Below are 17,675 nucleotides of genomic sequence, written 5' to 3' on the forward strand. Positions count from 1 at the left end.
ACTTTGTATAGTATACATATTATAAGGATTCGTATTCGGCTAGAATCTTTTTTTCTTTTCACCTATATTATATATTATTTCATTAATTATTTTTTTTTTTAATAGAGACGTCGTTCAGTTGTATGTAAATGAGTGTATACGGAGTCGCGGTTAGATTATGATTCAACGTTTATGCGTTAAACGAACAAGCACTTTTGTTTCTTTTACGACTTAATCGTAACGAGCATCATAAATAGCGAACGTGTTACATACGTTAAAAAAAGAAAAAAAAAAAACATGATAGACTTTGTAAAAGAAGCATGTATATGCAAAGTTTCATTCATTTTGTATACAAAAGTATACTTTGAACGAGATCGTTTCGAAATTTTTCACGAGATTTTCATGTATACGCTCATGTTTATCTCATTCTTTATTAAGTCAATAAGTGATTGGCCGTTTTCCGTGATTAACGGAATTTTAGTCTAACAACGCGACTACCCACACCACGCTCTCCTTTCTCCTTGCGATATAATCGTTAATATAACAACTATTCATTTATTCATAAATTCTGAACGATCAAATTCAATTGTAACGTGATCTCCACTACAGTTCATTTCCCATTAACTAATCGTTTTTCTTTCATCATTTCATAGGAATTAATGTATCCAATTAAAGTAGATAAATCAGTTTAAGAGCTAACTTTTTATAAGAAATTTCATAAGTGAGAAAGAAAATATAAATAACGAATTAAAATAAAATCTAAAGATGATATAGAGAAATATTTGAGGAAATGAACGGTAGTACTCATAACGTTAATTGATGGCAACTCGTATCCACCTAAGGACATCGCGCAATAATTCTATATATCCACGATTCCGTCGTTGCGTATTTCCATGGAATCGCACGAGCGGCAGACTCGTTTTTTATTTTGTTTCGCGCACACACACACATCATCTATTCTCTTTTAATCCACTATCCTTCACCGTTTATTTTTTCTTTTTCCTTCTGCAGTTTGATTTTCCTTTTTTCATCCACAACTAATGGTGGCCGATAGATCGGAAGTCAACATGACGATGATCAATTACGTCAAATATCGTTCTCTACCGGATCTGCGTGCAATTACGAATTTCTATGTTGAGCAACCAGCATTGACTGGTTGTGTGAACTCTGCGACGATATATATATATATATATATATATATATATATATATATGTGTATATATACACATGTGTATATATATATATTTATATATAGAACCCATTCCAGGCGAGTTTTGGTGTTTTCAGTTGACGACGAGTGACGGTGATAGTGACGGTGGCGATAACGATGATGATGACGATGACGATGACGGTGACGGTGACGGTGACGGTGACGGTGACGGTGACAATGACGATGACGATGTCGATGAAAATGGCGATGACGATGGCATAGACTCTGACAAGTTCCTTTAGTTCGCTTAATGACTTGAAAACGAGTTACGGTTATAATTCCAATGTTCAAGTTAAGTTAAAGCCTTTTTCACTTCATTAAGGGAGAGTCTAAATTTGGATTGGGGTTAGGCTGTTGTGAGGTCGATGGTGATGGTACCTGTGCCACCACCGAGCCCCTCCCCTCGGGCAAGACATTTCCTCCGCCACCGCTGTTCATGCCGACGTTGCTCCCAGCGCCTCTTTCTCTCATTCTTTCACAATAATCTGCGAATATATCACGAAAACGCTCCCAGGATTTCTCTGGTACGGTGATTGCTGTTCTAAAGTGTGTCTTCACCTGTAAAAAAATATTTTTTTTATCATATTTTTTTCTTATTCTTTTTTTTCTTTTAATAGTTAATTTCATTTTTTTTTTCAAATTAAGACGTATAATATTATAATATTTTCACCGTGATTTTTTGAATCGGTATTCTACATTGATATATTTGCAGATTTTATATTATTAAACAATAAAAAATCGTAGTAAATATATCGGTGTTAATATACATTCATATAAATAGTTTCCAAGTTTTTTTAATTATATTTATGCTCCAATAATATTCTATGTTAATAATCTTAATGACTTTCTTATTATCATATTTTTATTATCATAATATTATAATTTCTAATATTATATTTCTAATATTATCATAATTTAAAATCATATATTATATTAAGCAACATATAATATTAAGATTATATATTTTATATTAAGATTTAATTATCATATTATACATGTCATATTAAGATTTAAATTATCTTTTCTAAATAAATTTGCAATTATTTCGATAATCATCTTGATATTAATAATAATTGAATAATTGATAATAATTGAATATTTATAACGGATATATACTATACATAAAATTAATATTTATACATTTACAATCTTAATTTGATGAACTCAATTACAAAAATAAATTGATCAAACGTTTCATGAATTATCTTTTCTTCTTCCAATCCACCCTTAGAGTAATGTATTCAGCTCATGAGTCAAGAGACACACCCTGTATTTTTAGCTAGCGATACGCACGTACCTCAGAAATTCTCATGTAGATACCACGGTTATTCTGGCCGATATCAAAATAGAAATTCTTGCTATCCACGCGCATGTATCGTCCCTCTGGTAAATCACCCTTGAAACCACCATCATCCGTACCGTATTCTTCGAGGAGGTCTGTCAACGCGTCACGGAACTCGATCATACCCTGTGCTGGTATCGCGATCTGCGTCCTGGGTCCTCCTCGTGTTATCGTCTGCGACACCTGTGCAACAAATAATATTATTTTAACAAATATTTTAACAATAATAGATTCTTTTTTTTTCTTTTTTAAATTGAAGCATATGCAGATAAAAGCGGCTTATTCGATTAAACCACATTTTTCTTGAAATGTCTCCCCAGCCGAATTTCTTTCTCTAAATGTTTTTACCATCTGAAAAGGTTGACCCTTTCACTTCAAGACGGTATCCACAAAGGACAGACTTTCTCTCTCTCTCTTCCTTATCAGTTAGCGTAGAAAGTAAATGCATTGGCTGGTACATACAGGGTGACTCACCCGCAGGAAACGGCCGCGAGTATTTTCCTTGAGGTCCAAGTAATACCGCCTGTTATCCTTTGTCATCACTTCTGATTTTAGTTTCCCATCATCTGGCACGTTCTCCGAGTTTGGTGGACCTATAAATTCGAAAGTTTAAACAGGAGGAAAAATAATAAGCATTTTTTGACATCTATTCGAAGTTTTTTTTTTTTATATAAATCTTTTAAGTATGCAGAAATAATGAATAAGAATGAAAAGCGAAAAAAAAGTATGAAAAAAAAAATTATTGTTACAAAAAAGAAATTAAAAAGAATGTTTCAATTAGTACATATTTTTCTATATATATATATATAGACAAGAATTTATCTTTTCTTTAGGTATAAATGTTAAAATAAAAATTATAATTCAAAGGAAATTTTTTCCAATTAAAACCAATGAAAATTTCAATTGAATTGATGCACAAAAATAAGAAGAGACTTTTCTTCGAGACATTATATGGGAATCTTATAGCAATAGTTGAAGATTGGATTTTACCTAAAGATGCATAAAAGTCACTAAACGTCGAAAGGTAATTCCGAAACTCGGATGCTGTGCTGAGTGCCAGGTAGATTTGGCTTCTCCTTCCATCAGCGCCGATCTAGAAAATAAAAATATTTTATTTTTCTTTTCTTATTTCTTGTTTATATTAAAAAAAAAAACAACTTTATTTCAAATTATATTTAAATTTCCTAATGATAATGAAGCTAGATCCACAAGAATTTGAATTAAGTTACTTTATTTTAATTTTTCCACATAGATATCTTAAATATTATTATACATAAATTAAAATTTATTATTTGTGGAAAATTAAAAATATTTATATATCTAATGTAATTTATATTAATCCTTTTTGTAAATTATTCATTTATAATTCTTCGACATTGTAGAATTTATATTTTGTTGCATCAATTACAACGATAAAAATTCAAACTTAAATCTGAAAACGAGTCGACCAAGATTCCTACAAAGAATAAGTTTAGAAATACCTCGGCTACTTTGATAAATCTCCCACGTCTGTTCTGTTTTACATCAAGATAGAATCTTTTACTTTGGATCTGCAACATCTTCGTTGCCAACTCCTGTTCGCCTTGCTGACCCTGCTGGCCTGAAATCATTATACAAATCTAATTAACATCATTTTTTATATTCATAAATAATTTACAATTACTGTTTTTATAAAACTGTCTCGTTTCACCACGTTTATGTCTATAATAGTATTTTGTAAATTGCAAATTCCTTGATGAAAAGAATAAATGGAGATATTTTATATTGAATTTAAATGAAATAAAATTTTTAAAATTTTTTATTTTTAAATTAAAATTTTAATTAAAATTATTAAGAAATTTCATTATAGATCAATATAGTATTTCCATATCTATGCTATATAATATTCCAAATTAATTTCTCTGTAAACAAAAAGATTATTTTATTCTATTTTTTTTATCTTTTTATTTTTATTTTTATTATTATTATTTTTTAATATATAAGATCATTCTTTTATATATAAGATCAGTCTCGATTAAAACCAGTTTGATTATATTAGTTACAAGATATCCTATCTAATCTACCTATGTTATAAAAAATACTATTTCTCATCAAAGAAAAATAAAAAAAGAATTCTTTTAAACTAAAGAAAATAACAATAGCCAGATTCTCATTCGATTTATCTTTTTCTCCCTCCATCATCAATGTCTCCATAGGATTTCCTTCCTGATTCGACCGACTGACTCTCGAACCCTAAATCATCCCTTATTCAATGAGATCCTATTCAGGATAATGTTGGATGACCAACATCCGTTGAATCCCATAGAAAGTCAAAAAACAATCCTGCAAAATACGTGTTTACACTTACTTAACTAAATTTTTTATAGTTAGTCATTTATTAATCAGATAATAGTTATAAAAAATATATAAAATCTATATTCTATATAAAAATATATAGAATAAACGTCATATTGAATCCCGTCTTTTTAATCTTTAATTTTATGAGAAAAATTTTTTTTAACATTGAATATAATGATTAAATGTAATTTTTAAACTAGAATACATGTATAATTGTATTGATATCAAAATAAATTCAAAATCTTTTACCTTTTCTATTACTTTATATAGAAAAAATTATTTAAAAATAATACTATAATGATACTATATGACTATAATGACTTTATTCCTTCTTTCTTTCGTATTATTTGATATAATATCTTAATTGAAAATGATTAAAACTATTTTTTATTTTTGTTTATTTTTGTTGATTTTTATATACCAAATGTATATGTATTTAATTTCTAATAATTCCTAATAAAATAATATCTTTTTCTTTTATTCATGTGTGTGTGTGTGTGTGTGTGTAATTAATATTAATTAATACAATTAATCCATCTGCATTAATTATATATTTTGTAATATTTCATTTTATAAATTATTCATAAAGAAAATATATACATATAGTATTTAATTTTCGTTTAAAAGAGTAGATGTTTTATAATATTTCAAGGAAAATTTTATTGATAAAATTAAAATAAATCAAAATAAAAATATTAATTTTGCTCAAATCTTTAATAGTTACAATGTTATTTTTATACGAATTAGAATTATTAACAAACTTTGATATATTATATAGAAAAAAAGCATATATACATTTCCAAAATCAATTTTTATAAAGACAAAATTTTGTTTCAAAAGATTTTAATTCAATTTTCTTCGATGTCGAATCATAATGATACTTTATATTACTCTATTACTCCAGAATACTTATAATATTCTACATTCGTACTATTCAACTATTTCAACAATAACTAAGTGAATGTTGAAAAATTGCCCATTACTCGAGAAAGGATATCCGATCGTTCCAACGATTGCCATGGTTGCTTTATGATTATCGCTGGATAAAAAAAAAGAAGTAATAGAAGAAGAACAGAGGGGAGAAAAGAGTTGCACGCAGGTCAGAGGGACAAGGGTAAGGAGTGGAAGTCCGAAAAGAGGTCACCCAGTGTTTATTGGGTCAGCTCTTTACCGGATTCCCTCGAGCTACAGGGAGAGTTTCTGGGTCGGAGGGGTACCGGAAATTTGACGATCATCATTCGAGGACAAGGTGAATATAACGATACCTTGTTTCCTACGAAACTTCGCGATGAAGGATAAAGGTGGAATCTTGCAGGGACCAAGAAGGATCAGGATCCAGCAGGAGCGAGAGAATTAGATGAAACGATGGAGCTATGTTGTTAGTCCTCGTCCTCGTCGATCAATAACAGCTGCATCAAACAGGTCAACGACCCGTTTGGTGCTCCTCTCAGGCCATCGAATACATCTCTACATAATTTTTTTATCTTATCAGTCCAACTTTAACCTTTCCTAAGAAAAAAAGAAAAGAAGAAGGCTTTGGACAAGTAACTCGATTGAGCCGGCCATGGTCGAGAGTGCAAGTACAAGTCGTATTGGGTTTCAAAAAAATAGGATAAAGATTTAAGAAGGGATTTATATAGGAATTAAGATGTTTTCGATTGACATAGATAGAAGATGTGGATTTTTAAATGATAACTTGTGGATTTACTAAAATTAGATGAAGATAATTTTTATAGAGGATGGATTGTTCGAAGAAAATTATTGTAATTTTATTTTAATTTCAATATAGAAAGTTAGCACGGTTATTATTAAAAGAATATGTATGTTTATGATGAAATGGAGTTTAAGAAAATTAATATTTGTTTGAATACTTTTTATAACTAATATCAAAGATATTACTATTATTAATAATATTGATATATTTCAATCAGTTATTTAAAATATATATGAAATTATTATGTTTATGTGATATATAATAATATATGAATAATACGATCATTTCGATATTATAATATTTTGAAGAAAGAAACAAGAAGAAATTATAATTTATGACTGCAAGGAAGATAAAAAAAGAAAAAACTACAATGTACAATTTGAAACGTATATTCATGCTCGTAAGTCAGAGAGAGCCCAAAGGATTGATCCCCTGCGCGAAACGTGCGTCGAACGATCGATCTAACTGTAAAGGGTTTCCCTCATTATTACGTACTGGACTGTTGCAAGTTGCCCGGAATTGGGACAGGGCTGAGATCGCCCTGGAAGATCCTGCTCTTGAACATTCTGCTTTGCCTATACATACGACGATATCGATAGTTCATGCATATGAACCCCGTTCTTCTCTATTCCTATCCTATTTCTCATCTCCCTCTGTTCGCCTTTAATATTTATATTCTCTCTTTCTTTCTTTCTTCTCCACACCTTTTTTTCTCCTCCTTTCTTTTTTTCTCTACTTCTCCAATCAATTTCTCTCAATCAATTACTACTTTTAATAATTTCCTTCTATTTTCAAGATATAACGTGCTCCTTTGACTTTGAGTGCCGCTTCGTGTGCATCTTGCTGCCGGTTAATCGTAACCGTAATATCGCGCCCTCGAGTCCATGCCTATATCACGAGCCTGGAAATTGGGACAGGGTCGAGAACACTCTACGAAGATAAGGCCTCTCTCTCCTCGACATCCCTCTTCTCTTTCTACTCTCTATGCTCGTCGATACGTCTTTTTTTTCCTTTTTTTTTTTTTTTTACGCGCACTCTCCTTTTTTATCCCCTCTCCTTCTTGTAGTTCTCTCTCTTTCGTCTTCTTCTCACCCTCCACACCCTTTCCCACCCATAACAGTCTCTTTAATCTCCGTCCACCGACGAAAACGACAGTTGGAAGGACGTTTTCCTTATGCTCGATGGATTTCGCATGATTGCATCATCGGCTATCCCGTTCCTCTTCTTCACACCCCCGGGTTTCTTTTCCATCCCCTCTTTCAGCCAGGTTCCTCCGATTTACAGTTCCTTGGAGAAAGCATTAATATGCAGAGCATACATCTATCATTCTTCTTCTCTCGTTTCGTTACGTCGAATGGGAAATTCATCATATCATAGAGATGATTTCACAGTTCTTCACCGTGTCGACCATCGTCCTCGTCAGCCTCGAGCTGCGTCTCTGCGCAACCTGGCTCACCAGTACGCTCGTTCGTCATTTTTCTCTGCTCTCACAACGCTTCTCGAACTCCACCTTTGACCTCTGTCACTTCGCTAGGTCACCATTTATTATCAGGAGACGAGGAACGTGGTCGAACTAGATTCTCTCATGGAAGAATGGTGACTAGAAATTATTGATCGACATGATCAATTCTATCGAGCACTTTGAATACCATTTCAAAAGGTTTCGTTTCTTCATTAACATGTCATTACCTTGAAATTGCACAAATCTATTTCTATTTAGATTCTACGTTTCAAAAACGTCTTCTTCATTTCTATTTTTCAAAAAGTTCATTATTCTCTACCCTTTAATCGTTACAAACTTAGTTTCCGATTCACTCAACTCAAATAGAACATAACGCTAATTAGATAAATTTGGATTTACTAGTGTGCATTATTCTGAAATAACACCGAATCACCTCGTACTCTTTCTTCTACAATAAATATCATGGATTATCATTATCTTCTATTTTCGAGAATTCTTTTTATGTTTCCATTTTATTCAATAATCCTTCGATCTTGACATGATATCTTCATTGAAGTATTTTCACACGTGAACTAAACCGGTATCCTCATCGACGACACACCTTTTGTGAAATCTTATGTAACCGGCACATTCTCATCCATTTTCCGGTGTTGCACGCTCGATTAAAGAGAGGAAAAAAAAAGCCCTTATGAAGGAGTCTCCTCACGATCCCATGCACACATCTCGAAGTTGTTCCCGGATTTATGAGGCGGACTCGACGTCGACAACGGCGAGGCACGAAGGGGGCGGGTACATTGATCTCTGCGCCTGGAGCACGACTCGTGGCGCTGCACCGACCTGCCTCAATACGAACTGCATATTTCCGTTCTCCCTTCTGCGCTCTTGCCTCTTCAACGCCCCCGCAACCGCCACCACTAGGATATCGTTTCCATGAACGTCGATCGCATCCAACGACAGTTGCCTTCGACGCACCAACCCTGATATTTTTTTCTTCTTCTTCTTCTTATTTTTTGAATTAACTACGTGTGGATAGCAAATAGAGAAAATTAGGGCTCAAGTTGTTGTACTTTAATTTCTAAACTTTGCAGATTTTTCTTCAAATTGATTATATTAATCGAGAAGTTTCCGTGTTTTTATTTTTTTCCTCAAAAAATCGTCATTTTTTCGTGCGCATTGATAAAAAATTGAATACTTTGAAATTTCATTAACTGTAAATTAATTAAATATAGAATTAAATATAGAACTTAAGTATTCGAATATATGAACGAATTATTTTGATAGTTTTCAAAGTCTGAAATATTTTGAATAGTATTGTAAAAACTGATTGATTCCTATTATTTATATCTTTTTCCAAGTATTTCTTCACTTCAAGATGAACAAATTATTAAAATTTCATCATTTTTATATTAATTTAAAAAAAACAAATCATACAAAATATAGTTTTAAATGAAAATTAAATTTATATATCCAAGTCACAAGTTGGTTGTATCTACGAATATTTAATAATTTATCAAAAAAGTGCATAATGCTGACTTTGATATAATATAATCGGTCACAATTATGACACGTTATTATGATGAATTTGAATTGCATAATTATATTATAATTATCATGTCTAATTATACAACTATATTACGATTGATTACGACATTGTTGGCTGATTTTCAATGGTACTCAATCACTTAATGAATTTATGAGAAACGAAATCAAATATAGATAAATATATAATTACTCTTAAACAATAAAAAAATTTTAAATAATTATTATTTTTTTTTTTTACTATTATATTCAAAATTTTAAATTCTTCTAAAATATATATATATATAGAATTAATAAAATTTAAGCGAAAAAAAAAAGAAAAATTTTTTCATTTAAATTACTTTTCTAATTGTAATATCTTAAACAAAAATTAAAATATTTAATTTAATCGCATAAGTATTTAATTTAATTTCAATTTATTTTATTTTAATCTATATCATTAAACAGTGATTGTGAAAAATAAACAGTGAAGATGGTTTGTACATTATGAACGCATCGTGCGCATGCATGATTCATGATGAACACAACGTCGTTGAATTTTTGTACCGTTAGAACAAGCTACAGGTTTTCTTGTGATACTTCATTCGATGATTTTTAGAGTTCAATATATTTCTCTGATATTTCTGTTCGCCAATTTTTAATATTAAAATTACTAATCTATATACAAAGTTTATATATCTTTATATATATAAAGATAGTTATAATTAACGTTTTATTAATTAATAATTAATAAAATAAAAATAAAGATATATATATATAGATATATAGATATATATATAATATATATATATATAGATATATAGATATATATATAATATATATTATGATATATATTATGATATAACAATAAAATTATTTATTATGATTATCAATAAAAACCAATATTAATTTGGTTAAAATGTCTATATTTATCAATAATAAAATTAATAAATCTAAATCCTATCATTTTGAATAATATTAATTGAAATATTGAAATATCCTTTATATTTTTACCTATTATCAATATCTTTTTATTTATTATATAAAAAATTTCTATAATACTAAATTATTTAAAAAAATTGATAAGCAATTGAAAGCAGTTAAAAAATAATGCAATATGATGTAATAAAAATGAAGATTTTCATTTTTATTTTGTGTTTATAAAGATATAAATATATAAATATATATATTCTTTTGTCAAAAATTACAACTATTAGATATTTTGAAAAATTTTAAAAAAATGAAGAAACCAATAAAACTATTTGAAAACATTACTTTCGAATTTTAGATATTCCAACTTTTACATTTTTTAATGATCAAAGCTTAGATCAATATTTATGAAAAATTCTTATCTAATGTTAAAGGCAAAGTGATTATTTCATTATCATTCATCTATTTCATTATTGATCATGAAAATCACGTGAAAAGCGAATTTTTTTTTATGACTTCAATGGCGTAAAATTATTAATTTTATTATTATTACTATATAAAATCAAAACATTATTATTTAAATTAAAAGAAATCGAATTTTTCATCATATTTTTATTAATCTTCTTAAAGAATTTATTTTAAATAATATATATATATTATTTTATAATTCTAAATTTTATAATTAAAATTGTTTAGATCCTTGATATTATTCGAAAACGATGTATTTTGTGTTAAATATATTTATATCTATTTAAAAATTTAAAAATAATTGATTTAAAACATCGCAATAAATTGGAGTAGAATCGAGCAGTAAATTTATTCACACAGCAACTATTAATTAAAATTAGATTTCAATGAATTTTTGGAATAAAGAAAATTTGAGGTTAGGTTAGATTTGATTTGATTTCATTGATTTATTCACAAGTCGACGAGTTTCTGTAGTGCAAAACGCATTGTATACTATTCCAACGTTGACTTCTGAATCATTTGATTTCGTTATAATATTCGTTGAAACGAGTGACGAAAGCGCCAATGGATTTCTGTGAATTCCGCTTTCGTTTGTTTCTCACGGTCGGTAAATTATCTCCGTGAGAGACGTGGCAGCCGATAAAGAATGCAAGATTCGTCAAGTTACATAAATAAATTTCTAATCATTAAAAGAAATGATATTAAATACTTTTTATTTTCTATTTTTGCATTTTTTATATTTTTCTTTGTAAAATATATAAGAATAATAGTTTTGTCAATTTCGAGAATCCCAAGTTTTTCCGTAATATCTGGTCCGCTATTTTTAATCTAAAGTTTCTTAACATTTACCACTTTACTGAATCATCAAGCAAATATTTCAGTAGCGTATATATGCAACGTGTCATTCGCAATTTAACTTCTAGAACCTTTTTTTTCTTCTAATCGAAACTAAAATGCCAACATTTAAGAAAATGAAACCCGTCGACTAGATTGAGGTCTTGCGTCACGCGACCTAACCTAGCATATCTATACAAAATTTCTAGGGATGTTTTTAGAGACATTACAGAGAAACAATATATTTTATCATATTTAGAATGGATCTAAGATTTGTTCTTTTAATAGATGAAACATATATTAACTATTTTTTACATAAACTAAAGTCAATAATAAATTTTTTCCAAAAATCTTTATAATTTTTAATATTATTTTCGTTGAATACATTATTAAATGCATAGATTACAATGAATATTTAAGCTCGATTTTCAACAATATGCGAAACATTATAAAATTATCTAGTCATTTAACATTTATTTAAGATAATATTTATTATGTTCAATTCTCGTCAAAGTTAAAGCAAAATAATATAATTTGTTAAAATAATATAAGTTTAATTTTTATAAGAAATGTTATATATGTATTTAATTACAAGTTATTAATTTTCAGATATTTATTATTTACTTCTATAAATATAATTAGCGAAAATAAATTGTGAATATTATCTAGTATTTTTGATACATATTTTAAAAATATGAAACTATTAAGATTATTGAATAACAGCTACCTTCAGGACACCAGTATTGTATTTTGCCCATAGTGTCGCCCCAACCATTTACTGCGTTTTGTTGAATATCGCCTTGCGAAATTTCTACGATTTCTCCCATCGTTTATTCAAAAACTTCAAAAAAAAAAAAAAAACACAAGAAATTCTATTCTTATTATAAGAACAATTAATATTTTAAATTTTTTTTATAAATATTTTTATAAATCCATCCAAAATTGATATAGCTTTCATTTCGATTTTCATGTAACTATTGAACCACCAGCACATTTAATATTCCTTTAAAGTTAAAGACATTGACGAAATAAAATCTCATGAAACTCTCACATTAAGTCACTGTTTTAACAAAATTGAAAAAAAGCAGAAAAAATATTCATTTCTAAATAAGAGTCATACACTTTGAAAAATGATTACACGTTCACCGATCAAATAAAACACTCGCGTAACTCATTCGAGAAAATCAGTTACAGATTTCATGCATGTCGCGAACTCGATTAATCGCATGAGTGACTCGATCACGAACTCGCACTATCTTCACAGTGTATCGGTCTTCAAGCCGGCTTTACTGCTGAAAAATTAAAGCAGGATTTTCAATTGGCGTCGAAAGACCGTACGATGAACGAAATATTGTAACACAATAATTTCTTCGAAACTTTCACAAACACACATAAACGTTGTGATCAAGAACTTGAGAAATAAAAAAAATAAAAGAAAGAGAAATCGTCGTAACAATTATCACAAGAACGAAAAAACCATTAATGAAACAATTCCGTCATCTTGTGATGACACATCGCGTTTGGTCGATTGGTCGTTGTCATTGCGCTTTCTTGCACTCGATACCACACAGTTCGTCGCAAGATCATGTAAAACATATTGTTGAATGGGAAATTGAACAAAGCAATGGAATAACGACAAAGCGTTGTCGAACACGAAATTGTACACGAATGACGTGCCGGTCATTCATGGAGCCCGCCGTCATGCTGATGGAATGCGCACATCATGGTGGTAAAACCGTAGCGACCAATCAGCGTCCATCTCGCACCGGCTTCTGCGTTCACGAACCACGCGCGCCACGTGACTTCACTGCTCGACCACGTGACAGCGTTGCACCTCCCACCACGAGGCTTAATACACGACATGATGGCATGACGTCACGACCAGCTGACTGCGCTAGTACGATTCCCTACTCCTCTTACTCGTCCTGCTGCTGTCTGCTGCCTACTGCTGCTACTTTTACTCCTTCTCTGCTTGACTTCCATTTTTCGATGAATCCGTTTTGAATGCTCCGAAATTGATGCGATGCGATGCGTTTCACACGATTCGCCCGCCCGCCCGCCGAGAATAGGTTCAGAAGGTGATTTTGATGCGATGGCAAAGCTTTTCGTGGAGATTGGAAAACAGAGTAGTAGACAAATGCTGCATAAGAATTATTCGAAGAATATTCTAAAAAGAAATCTACAATTTAAAATGTAGATAATGTAAAGAAAGAAAAAAATCTCTTTGACGTATTTCCTAATTTTTAAAAAATTTTATATATGGATTAAATTTAATAATTATTTATGGGAAGACGTAGAAATTTAGCAAGGCAATATTTCAAAGAATAAAAGCTTCTTTTATTGTAAATATTTCGCTGTAAAGATAAATGTTTATCTAAATTTACTTAATGATTTATGATCCTGGTCTTCTAATATAACTCGATAAATTCAGGAGTCAATATTATTAAGTAAAATATTTGAAAAACTAGTTACATAATTTTTAAAAGATATTATTCGAGTTATACTTAAATTATATAAATGTAAATATAAATTATAAATGTTAACGAGACTGTTTTATAGATAGATAAATTATTCAAAAAATCCTTGATATTGTTGATTTTTAATATAAAGTTTTTGTTTGTAAGTATATATTTGTAAGTATATATATATATAATTTTTTTATTACTTTGTTTACTCACCAGGATCGAAGTCAGTCCCTCCAGCATCCATACCACCTGGATTTCCATATCCTAGAAAATAAAAATAATTTTTATTATTTTATTTTATACAATTATACAAATTAGAAAACATATACTAAATAACGTTTAACATAATGTTTAATATCGTATTAATATAAAATATTTCATATTATATAAACCGTGAAATTATAAAAATTTAAAATTATGTAGAATTCTATAATTTTGTAGCTCATAAAAATATATTATAAGTATTACCATATCAAAAATATAACCTAACCTACAATCAAATTGCTCTTTAATATTAATAAAATAAATGGAATAAGAAAGCACACCATGACGACATTTTGAAATCTTACATATGGCAGATCAAAATGAAAAGTTGTAGAGCAATATAAAAAATACAAATAAGATAATTAATAATAAAAATAAAATATATAATAATATAATAGTATATATTAATTACTTTACTGTTAAATATCATTAATAATTGAAATCAATGTTTAAATAACAACAATATTATAATAGTCAACGCTACTTGTTATTATTGTTGTATTATTATTTAATTATTGACAAACATTTGTACCGTCGTTCCGCGTGCCGTCCATCAGAAGTATTACATAATTTTTCACGTTATCAACGTCAGTCAGTTACATTGATCAAATTTACTGCCGTTTTTTCGCGCTCGAAGTCACGCGTTTGTGCTTGATTTCAACAAGTATACTTATAAAAGCACTTGTGTTGAATGTATATTTTCAAATATTGATTGACGCCCTGGTATCCCCGTGAATATTTGTATTTTGTAGCCAGTATTTGTCAAATAATGAATGCAACACGCTTAATTTCAAATCTCACTGGAATATCGATGGTCGGCAAATTATAGCGACATGCATCGTTCAAGTATTTTTCAATGATAATCGAATTACTTCCATCGCTAGCCGAGATACGTAGATACATGCTGTGGTCATTTCGTTTCGAGGCCAAGAGCCAGCTACTTCTGGGGTGGGGATCGCCTATGGCACGTGTGAAATTTACGCGAATTGTGGCTAGACATGGTTCCTTCGTTTTGCGTGTGCGCGTTTGTTAATATGTGTATTTTGTATGTGTTAGTGGTTAGCTTTCCGTGTCGTATATCGTATGCGTGTGTGCCAGATAGGTAGATCAGCGGGTTACATCACGCGTGTTCACCCGGGACTATTCCGATTGTTCGACCGAGCGCGGTCAGGGTGCCTGTCACATGGAATTGACAACACAGAATGGTTCCTGATTATGAGTATGATTTCAAAAGGAACACCTGGGAAAAATAATATTGTAATATACAAAAAACAGTATCGGAAATTATGAATTGACGATAGCCTTAAACATAAAAGAAAAAGAATATAGAGAAAAGAAATAGAAAAGAAGAAAAAGAAAAAGAAAATTTAAAAGTACGCACATAAAGAAAGAGAGTGTAAAAGTGAGATTGCGTGTGTGTGGTGCGTGCGCGCGCGCATCTGTGTGCCTGCGTGTGTGTGTGTGTGTGTGTGTGTGTGTGTGTGTGTGTGTGTGTGTGTGTGTGTGTGTGTGTGTGAACACACGTACATATGAAGAAAAGAGAGAGAGAATGAAAAAAGAGAGAGAAAGAATGAGTACAGAGTGTGAGGTAAAGAGGGAGCCAGAGGAAAAGAGAGATAGAGATAGAGATAGATAGATAGAGAGATAGAGAGAGAGAGAGATAGATAGATAGATAGAGAGAGAGAGAGAGAATGTGAAAAAGAGAAAAAGACAAGATGAGAAGAAAAGAGAAAGAGAGAGTAAGTCAAAGGAGGAAAGAGGACAGGGTTTGTCTCTCGGCCGAAACGCGACCGGCCATCTTGGATCCTGGGTATCGTTGAAAAATAGCAATTCTTTTCGGCGGTTGACAGAACGCCACGAGGACTGAAAGGAACGATCGGATGTGTGTGAGCCCGCGATGCTCACAGACCGTGCGCGAAGTAACGGAGCGGGTCAACCGCGACGGAGGTCGTTGCGTTTGCTCATGGAAAAGACGGTCCTGGTAACCGGAGGCGCAGCACACGGTGCTACAGGCACGGAAAGATGTCGGGTCGCGCACATTTGCATCACGTATTAGAAATCGTGTCCGATATAAAACATGTCGAACACTCGTGCACTCAGGATCGTATAATCTCTTCATCCTTACTTTGCGGTTGATCGTCCAGGCTTTCCCGGTCAGACATTGCTCTTTAACGCGGTCTCTCTCTTCGGTTCCACGCGTCGTCCCTCGACGTCTCGGCAACAGGCCCCAAGACGACCAAAAATCCCCGGCACTGTCCGTGGCGCGACCCCGATATATCACCACTAACCAGTCAGCTCACCAACCCAGCACACCACTTACGAATTTTTCACTTCTTCACACACCACGGTCCGACCGCCGACCGACCGTCCGTCCACGGCACCAGTCGTCACCACCACCACCACACGCTCGCTCGCTCGCTCTACACCGTTCCACGCTCGCTGGCCCGACTCGCGCTCGCCCTCGCTCGCTCGCTTCTTCGTCTTTCACTCTCGCTCCACCTCCGAACCCCGTCACGGTATGAGAGAGTGAGATACCGCTACACTTACTCTATGCGAACGCACACAATCCTGACCTTTCGTCGTGTGACCTGCGCGTGTCCATCTATATAAGACTACTTCATAGCCACGACACAATCCTTTCTATCCTTCTCTTTCTAATTAACAACAGCTGTACTCTCTCTCACCCTTTTACTCCTTTACTCTTTTTAGCGGTTCCTATGTTACTATCCTTGTTCAATCAACTGTGTACTACTCGTATAAGCGAATGGTGGCAGCACTCGCTCGTATCTCGCTTTATATCGTATCGTATCGTATCGTATCGCATTAACGTCCATTTTGAGTTCGAGTTATCGAACTAACTTGGTGGCGCTGAATGACTTTGAACTTTTAGCTGATTAATTCGTTATGCGCTTGCGTATTTGAAGGTAAATTTTTTTAAAATTGCAAATCGAATTTTTGTAATTTTAATAATTTTTTCATGCAAATATGATTTGTAAGAATATAATATTATAACAAATTTATATAAATTTTTATATTAATTGACTTCAGCAAAGCAATCTTTGTTGAAGTAAACTACAAAGATTTATAAAAAAGTTATATATAGTATAATTCATTTTTTTAAATATTTTCTTTTTAATTTACAATAATTATCT

At 31.3% G+C, this 17,675-nt stretch overlaps 1 protein-coding gene across 8 annotated transcripts in view; it reads right to left on the reverse strand.

Annotated features, from left to right (window-relative positions):
* LOC107999200 (transcriptional activator protein Pur-beta) overlaps positions 1-17,162 on the reverse strand; it is a 26,328-nt gene extending 9,166 nt beyond the window's left edge. Inside the window, exons 1-7 of one of the 8 annotated variants that reach the window (XM_062077445.1) lie at positions 16,649-17,162; positions 14,473-14,523; positions 4,013-4,131; positions 3,522-3,624; positions 2,994-3,124; positions 2,487-2,714; positions 1,568-1,747 (exon numbers count right to left, since the gene is read on the reverse strand). In XM_062077445.1, coding sequence (XP_061933429.1) covers positions 1,568-1,747; positions 2,487-2,714; positions 2,994-3,124; positions 3,522-3,624; positions 4,013-4,131; positions 14,473-14,523; positions 16,649-16,685 — 849 coding nt within the window. In that variant the 5' untranslated portion in view covers positions 16,686-17,162. Of the gene's footprint in view, positions 1-1,567; positions 1,748-2,486; positions 2,715-2,993; positions 3,125-3,521; positions 3,625-4,012; positions 4,132-7,077; positions 9,581-12,521; positions 13,886-14,472; positions 14,524-15,055 lie in introns of those variants that run through there. The other 7 variants (XM_062077447.1, XM_062077449.1, XM_062077448.1 and 4 more) reach the window with 7 other exon arrangements.
* Between the last annotated feature and the right edge of the window lie 513 nt (positions 17,163-17,675).

The sequence above is a fragment of the Apis cerana genome, linkage group LG7, assembly GCF_029169275.1.
Source record: "Apis cerana isolate GH-2021 linkage group LG7, AcerK_1.0, whole genome shotgun sequence".
In the NCBI taxonomy this organism is placed as follows: Eukaryota; Metazoa; Arthropoda; class Insecta; order Hymenoptera; family Apidae; genus Apis; species Apis cerana.